The sequence below is a fragment of the Pan troglodytes genome, chromosome 4 (genome assembly GCF_028858775.2).
Source record: "Pan troglodytes isolate AG18354 chromosome 4, NHGRI_mPanTro3-v2.0_pri, whole genome shotgun sequence".
NCBI lineage: Eukaryota > Metazoa > Chordata > Mammalia > Primates > Hominidae > Pan > Pan troglodytes.
Genome location: NC_072402.2, coordinates 81,469,895 through 81,485,708, shown reverse-complemented (window position 1 = coordinate 81,485,708; position 15,814 = coordinate 81,469,895). Strand labels below are relative to the sequence as shown.

The window sequence follows — 15,814 nt, the reverse complement described above, 5'->3', positions numbered from 1 at the left end:
GCTGCAATGAACTTGGAAAGAATCCCAAGGAGAAAGAAAATGTTGAGTTGAAAAACAATGAGGATGAAAAATTAGAATTATTCAACTTAAAGGACAAAAGGCTGAGGTGATCTCCTGTATTTAAATAGAGAATTACTATTATTTGGAGAACAGAAAGCAGCCGCACTTTCACTGAAGGCAGGACTATAGGAATAAAATTGACCTGTTGTCTGAAGTATTCTTGTTAAATATTTTAAAAAAGATATTTTCGCTTCATTAGTTGTTAAGCACTAGAATGTGTTTCTGCAAAAGGTTATAAAGGCTTCTCCAGTGAAATTTGAAAGAAAGTTAATTTAAGCATAAACCTTACATAGAAATTGGGCAAACTTTTAGAAGTTCTTTAACTATTTTATAACAACCTAACAACAGAGATAAATTTAACCTAACTTAAAAATTTTGGTTGTCATTGGGGCCAGTTGAACTAAAGTTCACGGTCAGCTTTAGGAATTCTAAAAGGCTGAAAGACCTTGAACCTTAATTCCAAAATTCTCTAGAATCATACAAGATGATCATTATGAGAGAATTGATGTTCTATTTTCTAAAGACCATAGTTTTACAATTTAGAAAATCCTCAGAGCATTCATTATGGTAGGTGTATCTGAGGGATAATTAGCTAATCCATAATGGGAAACTCAACAGTCAGTTCAAGTATGTGGCTTTCCTAACAATTTCCTCATAATTCACCTAAATGTCTTTTATCAAGCATATTATAGTATACCTTTATACCACAAGCCATTTTAGATTCTGCTGTGTCATCTTATAACACTTAATGTTTATACATCCATAATGTAATTATAATATTGAGTGTCTTATAACCCTTAATAGTCTATACTATTGCAGAATCTGACATGTACTTATTTTTATTCTCCTTGTATTACAGACTTTTTTTGATGTATCTATCTCCCCTGTGTGGTCGTAATATCCTTCAGTATAAAGGCTGCATATAATTATTTTTATATCACCATGACATCTGCATAGCATTTTGCATATTGTGGGTGACAGTTTATGTTTGTTTGCATAAATCAATGATTCCATAAAGTATTCTTAATGCATCCCTTTGCACTCTTAAATTTCACATCCACAGGTATTATCAAGACAGCTTTGCTCAACATGGATCGAGAAAACAGGGAGCAGTACCAAGTGGTGATTCAAGCCAAGGATATGGGTGGCCAGATGGGAGGATTATCTGGGACCACCACCGTGAACATCACACTGACTGATGTCAACGACAACCCTCCCCGATTCCCCCAGAGTAGGAACATTTGATTGAATGAATTTCTTCAATGTGCTTTTATAAAACTCGAACTTTAAGAATTTTTATTTTCCATTGTCATCATTATTGTCAAAGTTAGTGGACTTAAGAAGAACTGGTACTTTTATTAAAAATGAGTTGACAACATGGCATACACTCAGGAAATGTGAACATTTATGTTCCTCTATTGGTAATTAGCTGAGTGATTTCTGCTGTTGTTGTAAAGGCAACATCATTGTTTCATTTCTCCTTATTAAGAAAACTACCACAGACATAAATCTGCTCATGCAGAACATATGTATACAAGCATGCTGCAATTTGTTGGAAAAAATTTGACTTTATGTTTTGTGAATTTAATCAGGCAAGTAATCTCTTTTAAATCCTCACAAAGCTTTATAAGGGGAGGATTTATTATTTTACTGTTTCTAAAAATACAACTGTGGAAGTAACTAGGTACTTAATCCATTTGTAATCATAAGTCGTTTTCTACATTATGGTTAGTTGAGATACCGAAAGTTGTCTCCAAAATCATTAACTCTAGTGATTAGATAAAAGGAAGAAGAAGGAAAAACAACCTCCATGAATACCAACTTGGTATCAGGAGTATGCTAAAAATTCTCACATAGAGCTACCCAAGAGGGAACTGGTTTTAACGTAACTTTTCATCCAGGAACAAAATCCCTTTGGGACCATGATCTCCTACGAAAGCTATCTCAATTATTCAATAGAAAACCCACTCATTCTATCATGGCATTTTAAAAAAACTAATCAGCTGATACGGGCTTCCTTTAGGGTAGAGCTATACATGGATCAATAGGAAGTAGTTTTATTTTCTTTATTTTTTCAAGTTTTTAATCAGAGTTAGCTAAATGCAAAAAGATCAGAGCTAATTAAAGAATATCTCATATAACAAGTAGAAGAAAGGTTCTATGAGGCCTACCATTTCCCTTACAGAGGCCTGAAATGAAAACTATTAGGATCACCAACAGTTTGCCCAAAACCTGCTTTTTAATATGGAGATTCCCTGGGGAAGAATAACATAAGGGTTCCCCCGCACCCTGGTACCACAGGAATTTGTAACTCACTCTGCTCTGCTTAGATAGCCTGTGACTTTTTAATGAGCAATATGCCAAGGCAAGGGAGGGAGAAGTTAGAAAGGGGCAGGAGGCCCTAAAAATGGAAGTTGAAAACACTAGAGAATACTTAACCTGGGGCACACCAACTCATGCCTGTAATCCCAGAGCTTTGGGAGGCTGAGGGAGGAAGACTGTGTGAGGCCAAGAGTTCAAGAGCAGCCGAGGCAACATAGTGAGACCCTGTGTCTACAACAAGTAAAAAGAAATTAGTCAGGCACGATGGTGTGCACCTGTAGTCCCAGCTACTCAGAAGGCTGAGGTGGGAGGATTGCTTGAGCCCAGAAGTTTGAGGCTGCAGTGAGCCACGATCACGCCACTGCACTCCAGCCTGAGCAACAGGAGGAAATCCTGTCCAAAAAAAAAAAAAAAAAAATGCTCTTTTTGAGTTACGTACTTGAGTCAAAAAAAGTTTAAAAATTTTTTTAACCTGCTTTATCATTTTACCAAGTATGAACTCAAGGGATTACTATTACTGAATGCCTACATTTCAGTAGTGCCATAGACTGTTTAAATTCTTTTCAAATCATTTGTATGAATGGTTAACAAAATGTAATTGAAAAGGGTAGAATAAGCCTTGGTTTTACTATTTTATATTTTTGGTGCTAAGTACATCATGGCCTGGCCAATCTAAACTGAAACTCATATGTAGTCTCTCTAAACTAAGTTTGCAACAGGAGCATATTTTTTTTAAAAAGTGTCTATATAGGAAACATAGGTTTCAAATTAGAATTACAAATATAAGTATGGGAGAAATCTATGCATAAAATAATAAAATTTAAGAGTCAAAAGAAAAAAATTAGGAGTTTTATCACTTAATGTATTTACCTATATCTCTAACCCTACAACTAGGTCCAGCTCCATGTATGAATAAAAGAATATCTACCTGGATACAGCCTCCAAGTTGCTATAATTTCTTTCCACCTCCAGCTATTATTAGCAACGGTAGAAAGAACTCTTTTAAAGAATACCTAGTAATTAACTAAAAGTCGCAGTTCAGATTAAATTCTTCTCTACTCTTTCTGTTAGATGAAGTTAACAAAGGGCTTTGAAACCTTCTGTGCCTCCTGTAGCCATTCAGTTGTTCTCACAATCACACCATAAACTTTGGAGCCTGTTTACAGACAAGAAAAGTGTTCTCCATTTGCAAGGAAACAGGTCATGAAATAGAAGAAACATTCTTAACAACCACGAAAGTAGACATAAGAAGAACAGGCCACCATTAGTTATTTTGAGGAAAGCACACATCTACCTGATGGTAATGTCTTAAAGAACTGTTAGAGAATAGGTTTTGTTTTTATGATGATAGAATGTGGTTAGTCTATGTTTGACTTATATCTGTCTGGTGATTAATAGGTACATACCAGTTTAAAACTCCTGAATCTTCTCCACCGGGGACACCAATTGGCAGAATCAAAGCCAGCGACGCTGATGTGGGAGAAAATGCTGAAATTGAGTACAGCATCACAGACGGTGAGGGGCTGGATATGTTTGATGTCATCACCGACCAGGAAACCCAGGAAGGGATTATAACTGTCAAAAAGGTAATGCCGCTTCTTAAACACCATACAAAGTGAACCCATTTACTTTTCTCCAGTTCCTAAGTTACCAGGGGCAATTATATCTCACATAAACATTCCTTTAGATTTTTATTTTACTTATTATTTTCAGAAAAATGCCAGTTCTGGCCAGGCATGGTGGCTCCCGCCTGTAATCCCAACACTTTTGGGGGCCAAGGCAGGAGGATCTCTTGAGTCCTGGAGTTTGAGACCAACATGGCAAAACCTATCTCTGTTAAAAATACAAAAATTAGCCAGGCGTGGTGGTGGGTGCCTGTAATCCCAGCTACTCTGGAGACTGAGGCAAGAGGATCGCTTGAGCCTGGGCAGCAGAGGTTGCAGTGAGCCAAGATCACACCACTGCACTCCAGGCTAGGTGACAGAGTGAGACTCTGAAAAAAAAAAAAAGAAGAAAGAAGGAAGGAAGGAAGGAAGGAAGGAAGGAAGGAAGGAAGGAAGGAAGGAAGGAAGGAAGGAGAAAGAAAGAAAGAAAGAAGAAAGAGAGAGAGAGAGAAAGAAAGAAAGAAAAAGAAAGAAAGAGAAAGAAAGGAAGAAAGGAGGGAAGGAAGGAAGGAAGGAAGGAAAGAAAGAAGAAAGAAAGAAAAAAAAAAAGAAAGAAAGAAAACCAATTCTAATGACACTGAGATCTCTTGGGTTGGCTTTCAGGAACCTAAAATGATATGCATTCATGTTAATTCTATACATCCAATGAATTTTTATTAAGAACCTCCTAAGTAAATAAGTAATATAAACAAATGATATTCGTAAAAATATATAAAGTAAATACTTTAAATGAACAGTAAATAAACAGTGCCAGACACTGCTCTAGGTGCTGGAGGTGCACTGGTACATATAACAGATGTTCTCTGCCCTCATGATACTTCCAGTCTAGGGGGAAAGAGACAAGGAGCCAAGTAAACAAACAAACAAATATACAACTACAAATTGTGATGCATACTGTGAAGGAAGAGAGTACAGCAAGCAGTGATCAAGATGACTTGCATCACAAAAAGAGGATGTATAAAGACCACAAGTTTAAATTAAATACCATAACAAATTTAAATTAAATACCATAAATTTCCTGGTACCTCTTTAGCTACTTTTTGGAACACAACAATAAATCTTTTGTGTTCTGATTTCTATTTTTTTCCAAAGTACTGGTTCATTATTTTATCCCCTAAATCGTGTAGCACCACAGGGCAGCATACAAAAATACGGCAAAAATTAAAAACCAATGAATTGTATGCTTCAAGACTAAAAATATTAATTTTGGCTAACTTTTTATGATTTCACTTTTATCATGTATGGTGTAATATTTTCTCTCTCCTTTAGCATACTATTATCTTTTCTGGTAAATAAAAGCATCGGTGGATGTAAATAACAAGAGATTTTTTTTCCTCCCAAGCTTTGGATTACGTGTCTTAATATCTGGAAACACAATAAAACATGTTTAAGTGACACTCAGACTAATGTTTTAAACTATAATATAATTAGGAAGCCCATTAGTGTGCATTAACCTTTTTAATTTTCTTGGTGCCTTATCAGATTCGAACTGAAATTTTGCCTAGACGACTAAATCACATTCACTGACGTCTAGATTAATTGTGTTTCTAGTGAGCCTTGTCATATTATCATCTAAAACTAAAAGTCAGCAATAAGCATTTGGGCTCACCATGTCTCCAAAAGCAGACCTACTTTTCCTAAAGACCCTTGACAACAATGATCATTACTTTCTTTGACAAATAATTAGCCCAATGCCCTTTTCAGGATACCATTTGGAATATTTCATTACCTCATGCAAAAAACAACAACAACGACAACAAAAAACTTTAATCTGTGTTGTCTGAATGATGATGAGGGATTCACAATGCAAACCTGTGGCTCTCAATTCTGGCTGCACCACAGAATCACCGGGGGAAGTGTTTAATAATGTAGATTTTAATCTGCATGCCCAGATATGTTGGTTTAATGGTCCACGGTGGGGCCAAGACATTGGCCAGTTTTAAACACTCATCAGTGCAATTAAAGCCAGATATGGCCAGGCACAGTGGCTCACGCTTGTAATCCCAGCACTTTGGGAGGCCGAGGCAGGTGGATCACGAGATCAAGAGATCGAGACCATCCTGGCCAACATGATGAAGCCCCGTTTCTACTAAAAATACAAAAATTAGCTGGGCCTGGTGGTGCGTGCCTGTAGTCCCAGCTACTCGGGAGGCTGAGGCAGGAGAATCACTTGAATCCGGGAGGCAGTGGTTGCAGTGAGCCGAGATCACGCCAATGCACTCCAGCCTGGCGACAGAGCGAGACTCCGTCTCAAAAAAAAAAAAAAAAAAAAAAAAGCCAGATGTGAGAACATCTGACACGGAATAACCCACTGTGTATTTGCCAACTTGCCCCTGATGGCCCCCTCTAGTGAAACATGAGTATTTTTTAAGTGGGGACAGTGTGGGCTCTACCAGACTCCTGCTTCCAAGTGCCCTTCCTGCCTGGTATGATGCCTTGTACCTCACTACCCACTTTTAAGTCAACAGCAGGCATGGTCTCAGCCCATACATTTTTCAGGGCTGTGTGGCATCTGAACTCCTTCACAAACTTTATAATCGTTTCCTGCCTAACAGCCTAGATATAAGAAAAAAATTACATCTTATCTTTTCTCCCTTTGCCCAATATCACACAAATGTGTTTCTCTAAGCAATATGATCGCATTCATTTATCAGTGGTTTACACCAAAAATGTTTCGTGTCTTGGCTTTCTGTGTCTTGGCTGCTTTAAATATGTCACTTCTTCCCCCACCCCCAACCTCAAGCTCTTGGACTTTGAAAAGAAGAAAGTGTATACCCTTAAAGTGGAAGCCTCCAATCCTCATGTTGAGCCACGATTTCTCTACCTGGGGCCTTTCAAAGATTCAGCCACGGTTAGAATTGTGGTGGAGGATGTAGATGAGCCACCTGTCTTCAGCAAACTGGCCTACATCTTACAAATAAGAGAAGATGCTCAGATAAACACCACAATAGGCTCCGTCACAGCCCAAGATCCAGATGCTGCCAGGAATCCTGTCAAGTAAGCACACTTCTGCGACGTGTCTCTTTCATAAGCTTCACTCAATTTATATTCAAATATCTGCCTGCACTTTAGAAAAGATGAATCCCTTTTGTTCCAATTAGACAACTGTGTTTTCCTGAAAAAACTATTCTAAACAGCACCTTTAACTCTCTTTGCTCACTGCATAAATATTATTTTGACAGAAGTACAGTAGTCCCTTGTTATCCCTGGGGGATTGGTTCCAGGCCCACCCCCGTATTAAAATTTACAAATCCGGAAGTTCCTTATAGAAAATGACACAGATTTGCAAATAACCAAAGCTCATCCTCCCCCATACTTTAAGTCATTTCTAGATTACTTATAGTACCAATTCAATATAAATTCTATGTAAATAGTTATTATCTTGATGTTTTTAATTGTAGTTTTGTTTATTGTTTGCTTTTTGTTTTTTCCAAACATTTTTGATCGCCAGTTGGTTGAATCCACATTTGCAGAACTTGTGGATACACAGGGCTGACTGTATAAACCTTAAAAAAACACAAATTTGGGAAGGAAAACAAGCTATAAGGAGTTTACTGCTTAAGTAGAAGTAGTATAAGGTGATGCAGCTGAATAACCTGGGATTATTTTTCAAGATTTGAGATTTTTTTAAGTGTAAGATTTGTCAAAGAGTGGCATAGAAAAAGTATGATTTTTAACAAATCAAGCACTGAGCTTGACAGCCTGTTTTTCAAGTGTAGAAAAGCCTATCATGTAACACTTAAAAGACAGAATTATCCTCCATTCGGATGGTTTTTCCTTTTGTAGATGTAGATAAAAACAAGAATCATTTCATGATATACGTCTGTGAAATCCTAGGGAAATTAATACAACAGAGTCCAAATGTATGCTACGTAAACTAATTCTGTTTTCCCTGTGCTTTCCTTACACCTTAGTTGTAAATCATGTTGCAATAAGGCCTTATTGCTCTTTGGGACCACTGATGCTTCAGTATTCTCGGATCTTAACAGGAAAATGCTGGAGTCAACCAACCTCCAGCCTTCAGCCAGTAGCTTAGTTGACTAAATGAGAAAAGTGCTAGCTGGGCACGGTGGCTCACGCCTGTAATCCCAGCACTTTGGGAGGCCAAGGTGGGCAGATCTCTTGAGGTCAGGAGTTCAAGAAAAGTGCTAGACCAGAGTAGCATTGTGTCAATTACTCCCCATAAACAAAGTAAGCAGACTGAAAAACTAGAGAAACTCTTGCCAATGAGTTCACAAATAGATTCTGGTCAAGGTGCCAGCCAAGTGCCAGGTACATTCTAGGCACTAGGGAATACAGTCCTCTTCCCATGAAGCTTACATTCTAATTGGGGCAAGCAGAAATAGACAAACAGTAAATATGTAATACGTCAGGCAAAAGTAAACTTTAAGCAGGAAAATAAGGTAGAATAAGGAAATAAAGAGCACCTGGAGTACTATTTTAGATAATGGGGTCAGGTTTGACATTCTTGGTAGGGGACTATTTAGTAAAGATTTGAATGAAATTAAAGGGCGAACCATGTTGATGCTGGGGGAAGAACATTCCAAGAAGAGAGAAAAGCAAGGGTAAGTCTGATACCAGAGCTTGCTTGACAGTTGAAAGAACAGCGAGGAGGCCTCCGCAGCTGGAAGAGAGTGAGAGAGGGAGGCGAGGTCAGATATGAGGCCCCAGAGAGGTTTGATAGCTGATGAGGAGTGTGGCAGGTCCTGTAGGTCTTTGTAGTTGATGGTAAAGACTGGATTTTATTCTGATTGAGATGAGAAGCCACTGGAAACCTTTGAGTATAAGAGTTAACTAATCTAAAACTCCGTTTTAAAAGGATAACACCAGCTGCTACATGAAGAATATTATTGCACATAAAAGAATGTGGGGCTCTAAGGCAGCAGTCATTTTCTTACTTTTTCCCAGTTGAGCCTTTGTTCAAATGAAACCTTATGACAAGCCCCACATCTCAAACACAAAAATTCCTGGCTTACTTTCAGGGAACAATTTTAAATCACTGGGCAAATAAACTCTTGTTTTAGCATCCTACTGGAATATCTACAAGACACTTTGAATTGGGCTGTGGTCAACAATGTGAGCTCCATGGACCAAGTGTTTCTCCACATACATTTAATATTGTTAATAAGGAAATGAATGTGGTTTTCACTAATATAGCTTTCACTAATATAGTTTTCACTAATATGTGTGTATTTTCACAACTACTCTCTCTTGGAGTTTGTTGTAACTGCATAAGGAAAAAAAATCTTAGCAAGTAAGTATCAAATTCAATTTGAAAGTGTTAATGCTAGAAGTTTACAAATATGAGCTTTGGTTATCTCCTTGATAGATCAACTTTTTTTAATTAAAAGAGAGAATGTTTTGCGAATTCAGGGAATATTTCCATATCTATATTACTTTTCATACCAAATACCATTTTTACCCTCTGCATTATTTTCTGTTTTATGAAAGAAAGTAGTTAGCTTGTCAGATTATGTTGGCTGTCAGCTAATTTTTAAGTTTTTTGCTGCCAGCCTTTCCTTGGTACATATGGATTTGATACATAGATATAGATTTAAGACTAGAAATACTTATAGATATATTGGTATATAAATGGTATTCCAGTGCCCTTTTATAGGATAAAATTCATTCTTATATTAGAAAAATACATTCATACATAATTTTTGATTATTCAAGACATAAATGTTGAACAACTAAGTGCTAGACAATATGGTAGGTGCAAAATTAACACTAGAAAATTCTTCCCCAGAGCACTGATTTATCATTACACAGGCACAAGTCTTTAATTCTTTAATCACATAAAATTATTTTCTTCTAATAACTTCATCTCAAATTCCCTTTGGTTTCTGTGAAAGGATCTTATAATATGTCACTATACATACAAATTGTGAACAATTTATGCAAACATACATCCTTTCCAGGAAGAACCACAAATCTTCCTGACTTGAGGATATATTAGAAGACAAATTATTTAATCACAGAATACAATGAAGTCCTAGAAAAAAAAAAAAAAGAGCTACCTAGCAGAAGGATCTGCTATAATCATGATGGGATTTTATCTTGTTTCTTATCAGTGATAATTACAATTAATGTGACTGGACAATAAATATCCTTGATATAAATTTAAATTACCTTGAAAGGAAAAAACAACAAACAAGCAAGGCTTGTGTACAAGCAACTTTCCTGAATGATGTGGGCATTTTAGATTTTCTATTAATTTTTAAATGTCCCAACAAAAGGAAAAAATACAATTTTGCTATTTCCTAAATAGTTACTATCTCTTTCAAATTGAAAGCTGCCTTCAACTAAAAATTCTCACCTCTTACCCTTTATGTCAAGGTTTGATAGGAAAATATAATTACTTGTAAAATTTAAAACTACAATGGGGGAAAAGACACAAAGAACAAAACAAGATTATTGCTGTATATTATTGTAACAGCTTACAGAAGCAGCACATCTTAAGCTTAGCATTTTCCATGAGAAAAAAATATATATCTAGATAATTATTAAATTTCTTACGAAGTCTATGAATATTGAGATTTCCTTTTTGTAATTAACGATGTACTATAAATATTTATCATTCTCAAATTTAAAATAAGAAATGATCAAGTAAGTACAATGCTGTTGCCTGAATTCTTAATAAATATTGATTCATGACATAAATGGCAAAACAATAGCTGTTTCATTTGTTTCAACCCTTTTGATAATAAAAACATAAGTTTATGTACATTGAAACTGAAACTCCAATTCAACTTGATATTATACCCATTGTGAACTTCATTAATTCTCTTTAAAATCAGGTTTAAATGGCCTGCAATAATTGAATATCTATTTCATTTAGACACTCACTAGATAACAAAAATAAATTTTATGAAGATAAAATATATTGTTCATTATAATTCACTACTTGTGTTTTAAACCAAAATAATGCATTCAAGTAGAATCTTGGGTGCAGTATACTATGGCAAGTTAGTTACAAGGGTTTATTTTTCTTAGAGCACCCATAATAATTCCACATATATCTGCCTAGTCAGGTCATTTACTTATATTGAATTTCTACTGAGGCAATGTTTTTAACCTCATAAAGTTTTAAAAATCCAGCTGAAATGGGCAATTTTTTTTCTAATGGCCTTAACATATCAACTTTCTTCAGTTTTCTCTGTAATACCCCACCCCCACCCTGCTCATAAACATAGTGTATTAGTCCATTTTTACACTGCTATAAAGAACTACCTGAGACTTAGTAATTCATGAAAAGGTTTAATTGACTCCCATTTCCACAGGCTGTACAGGAAGCATGGCCGAGAGGCCTCAGGAAACTTACAATCATAGCAGAAGGAGAAGAGGGAAAGGAAGGGGAAAGTGCCATACACTTTCGAACCATCAGATCTCATGAGAACTCACTCACTATCACAATAACAGCAAGGGGGAAGTCTGCCCCATGATTCAGTCACCTCCCACCAGGTGCCTCCTCTGACACATGGGGATTACAATTTGAGATCAGATTTGGGTGGGGACACAGAGCCAAACCATATCATTCTTCCCTTGGCCCCTCCCAAATCTCATGTCCTTTTCACATTTCAAAACCAATCATGCATTCCCAACAGTCCCCCAAAGTCTTAACTCATCCCAGCATTAACTCAAAAGTCCAAGTCCAAAGTTTCATCCAAGACAAGACAGATCCTTTCAGTCTATGAGCCTGTAAAATAAAAAACAAGTTAGTTACTTCCATACAATGGGGTTACAGGTATTGGGTAAATGTTTCCACTCAAAAAGGGAGATATTGGCCAAAACCAAGGGGCTACAGGCCCCATGCAAGACTAAAATCCAGCAGCGCAGTCGTTAAATCCTAAGGTTGCAAAATAATCTCCTTTGACTCCATGTCTCACCTCTAGGGCACACTGATAAAGGAGTGGGCTCCCATGGCCTTGGGCAGCTCAATTCCTGTGGCTCTGAAAGATACAGCCCCCGAGGCTGCTTTCATGGGCTGGCATTAAGTGCCTGCAGCTTTCCCAGGCTCATGGTGCAAGCTATTGGTGGATCCACCATTCTGGGGTCTGGAAGAGAGTGGCCCCCTTCTCACAGCTCCACTAAGCAGTGCCCCAGTGGGGACTCTGTGTGGGGGCTCCAACCCCTCATTTTCCCTCCACACTGCTCCAATAGAGGTTCTCCATGAGGTCTCCACCACTGCAGCAGATTTCTGCCTAAACATTCAGGCATTTCCATAAATCCTCTGAAATCTAGGTGGAGGTTCCCAAATCTCAACTTCTTGCCTTCTGCACAGCTTCAGGCCCAACACCATGTAGATGCCACAAAGCCTTGGGTCTTGCACTCTCTGAAGCCACAACCTGAGCTGTACCCCAGAATGGTGGATCCACCAATAGCCACAGCTCGGGCTGGAGTGGCTGGAACACAGGATGCCATGTCCCAAGGCTGCACAGAGCAGCTAGGCCCTAGGCCTTGCCCATAAAACCATTTTTTTTCCTCCTATGCCTCTGGGCCTGTGAGGGAAGGGGCTGCCATCAAGGTCCCCGAAATGCCCTGGAGACATTTTCCCCCTTGTCCTGGCTATTAACATTCGGCTCCTCTTTAGTTAGGGAAATTCCTGCAGCAGGCTTGAATTCCTCCCCAGAAAATGGATCTTTCTTTTCTACCACATGGTCACCATTTTAAATATAAGTTCCAGTTTCACATCATCTCTTTGTTCACACATATGAGCATACACTTTAAGAAACAGCCAGATCACTTCTTGAATGCTTTGCTGCTTAGAAACTTCTTCTGCCAAATATCCTAAATCATCTCTCTTGAGTTCAAAATTCCACAGATCTCTAGCATAGAGGCAAAACACCACCAGTCTCTTTGCTAGAGCAAAGCAAGAGTGACCTTTAATCCAGTTCCCAATAAGTTCCTCATGTCCCTCTGAGACCTCCTCAGCCTGGACTTCACTGTCCATATCATTGTCAGCATTTTGGTCAAAACCTTTCAACAAGTCTCTAGGAAGTTCCAGACTTTCCCACATCTTTCTTTCTTCTTCTGAACCCTCCAATCTGTTCCAACCTCTGCCTGTTACCCAGTTCCAAAGTTGCTTCCACATTTTCAGCTATCTTTATAGCAGTCCCCCACTTTCCTGGTACCAATTTTCTGTATTAGTTCATTCTCACACTGCTATAAAGAACTACCTGAGACTGGGTAATTTATGAAGAAAAGAGGCTTAATTGACTCACAGTTCTACAGGTTGTACAGGAAGCGTGGCTAGGAGGCCGCAGAAAACTTGTAATCATGGCGAAATATAAAGGGGAAGCACTACACTTTTAAACCATCAGATCTCGTGAGAATTCACTCACTATCACAAGATCAGCAAGGGAGAAGTCTGCCCCCATGATACAATCACCTCCCATCACGCCCCTCCTTTGACACATGGGGATTACAATTTGAGATTAGATTTGGGTGGGGACACAGAGCCAAACCATATCACATAGCTATTCTAAAAACTAGTAATACATTTACAAATAAGACAACATTTCTCAAAATCCACTAGTCTTCCATCAGTATTAGGGTTGGAATGTTTGGTTTCCAAATGCTTCTCTTGGTTTCCCTCGAATTTATTCAAACTCTCCTTCTTAAATATTTATCAAGTTCCTAGTCTGTTCCAGGCACCACTGTGGTCTCCCACTGATTTAAGTGATGTAGATGATTCTGTCTTTAGTGTTTCTCTTCCTCCACTGGACATTGTTTTCTTAGACAGCTGAATAGGAAATCTGGGATCAGACCAGATCTTAATCTTGAGCTTCAGACTAGATATCTCTTCCTGAACTTTTCTCAGGCACCTCAGCTTCAGCATAGCAAAAATGGAACTTACCCATCTTCCCCGAATCCTGTTTTTCACTCCTTTTTTCTCTGTTTGTGGCAGCACCGTTCAACTATTCTCCTCAATTCAACCAGTGATCTTTATTAACAATGATTTAGATTGTGGCACTCCCCTGCTTAAAACCTTTTGTAGCCAGTCGTGGTGGTTCATGACTATTATCCCAGCACTTTGGGAGGCTGAGGTAGGTGGATCACTTGAGCTCAGGAGTTCAAGACCAGCCCGGGCAAAATGGCCAAATCCTGTCTCTACAAAAAAATTAGCAGGGCGTGGTGACACGCACCTGTGGTCCCAGCTACTCTGGAGGCTAAGGTGGGAGGATCGCTCAAGCCTGGGAGGTTGAAGTTGCAGTGAGCCAAGATCATGCCACTGCACTCCAGCCTGGGTGACAGAGTGAGAGAGTGAGACCCCATCTCAAAACAAACAAACAAACAAAAAACCCTTGGGTAGATTCGCATTGCATCTAGAATGAATTCCAACTCCTTATCACAGCCTTCTTCTGCAGTCTAGACTCTGGCTCTCTCACCAATCTCATCTCCTATCTCCTTCTTCTGCCTCACTAACCTTGGCCACACTAGCCATCTTTTGCTTATTTCAACAGATGATTTTTAAAATTAAATGGAAAGTAGAAAAATAACCAACACCCTACATATGCATACAAACACACACACACACACACACACACACATTAAAGTTCTCAGGTTGTAAAAACTTGAGTTAAAAATGAAACAATTACTATATAAACTTGATCCAAATTTATACATATTAGAAAAGAAAATTTAATGGTGATCTTCAAAGTCATGCAACTTGTCTAGTGAGTTTACTATTAAGACCTCCATTGTGAAGAACTAATTTCTCAAAATATTTTACTTAATGTCAAGTTGTAGATATTCAAATATGCACTAGAGATGGAAAAAAATTTATGCCACAGATATTCTGGGATATGATGTGTACCAGATGTTTTATGATGTTCTATGATGTGAGAATAGGAAATAGAAAGAAAAGCCTTTCTTAATTCCACTCTGCATTTTCAGGTACTCTGTAGATCGACACACAGATATGGACAGAATATTCAACATTGATTCTGGAAATGGTTCAATTTTTACATCGAAACTTCTTGACCGAGAAACATTGCTATGGCACAACATTACAGTGATAGCAACAGAGATCAGTAAGTCCTACCTAATACCACTGCTGTCCCCTATTAATAGACTGAGTGTCCCAGCAAGGGCTGGCGGAGCGTAGCTTGTCACCATGTATTGACAATCCCACTTGATATATATTGAGGGAAAAAGCCCTGGAGTGGTTTGCAGTAATGTTTCTTCTAGATATACATTGGCTCACACATAAATGGAGAGGCAACCATGGAAGTTCTGTGGTTTGGAAACAATAAAATGGGAATGTATCTCACAAATGAGATTGAATTGGTACTCGGTGGATTTAATTCCAAAAAAGCTTATAAATTAGAACATTACATAAACAGCTGAAAAAAAACAGACTCTCAGTTAGACACTGTGTGTGGGGGCAAAAGATGAGAGGGGTCAAGTATATTGTAAAATGTGGGCATTGTTTAGAAAATTTTAGATATCAATTCCCTAGCTCACTATAGAATTTCTATTTCAAAGTCTTTACAGAATTAAGAGAGATAAATTATCACTTTTCTATGGTATACCAAAGTGAGTATTACAAACCATCAAGTAATCAATAAAATGATTAGAATGAATTTTATGGTAGCCCCCATGAAATTGAAGGCAAAGAACAATAGTGCCAAAAGAATGCTTCAAATAAAATGATTACACACAATGAAAACTAATGTAGATGGTCAATACAATGTACAGGCTGAAGAACATAAGTGAAAAATGATCTTTTTTTACTTTTTTTATTATACTTTAAGTTCTAGGGT

General features: G+C 37.9%; 1 protein-coding gene across 2 annotated transcripts in view; it reads left to right on the top strand.

Annotated features, from left to right (window-relative positions):
• CDH6 (cadherin 6) overlaps positions 1–15,814 on the top strand; it is a 130,968-nt gene that overhangs the window by 104,703 nt on the left and 10,451 nt on the right. For both annotated transcript variants that reach the window (XM_016953493.4, XM_016953494.4), the window contains exons 5-8: positions 1,124–1,291; positions 3,781–3,968; positions 6,790–7,043; positions 14,946–15,082. In XM_016953493.4, coding sequence (XP_016808982.2) covers positions 1,124–1,291; positions 3,781–3,968; positions 6,790–7,043; positions 14,946–15,082 — 747 coding nt within the window. The remainder of the gene's footprint in view (positions 1–1,123; positions 1,292–3,780; positions 3,969–6,789; positions 7,044–14,945; positions 15,083–15,814) is intronic.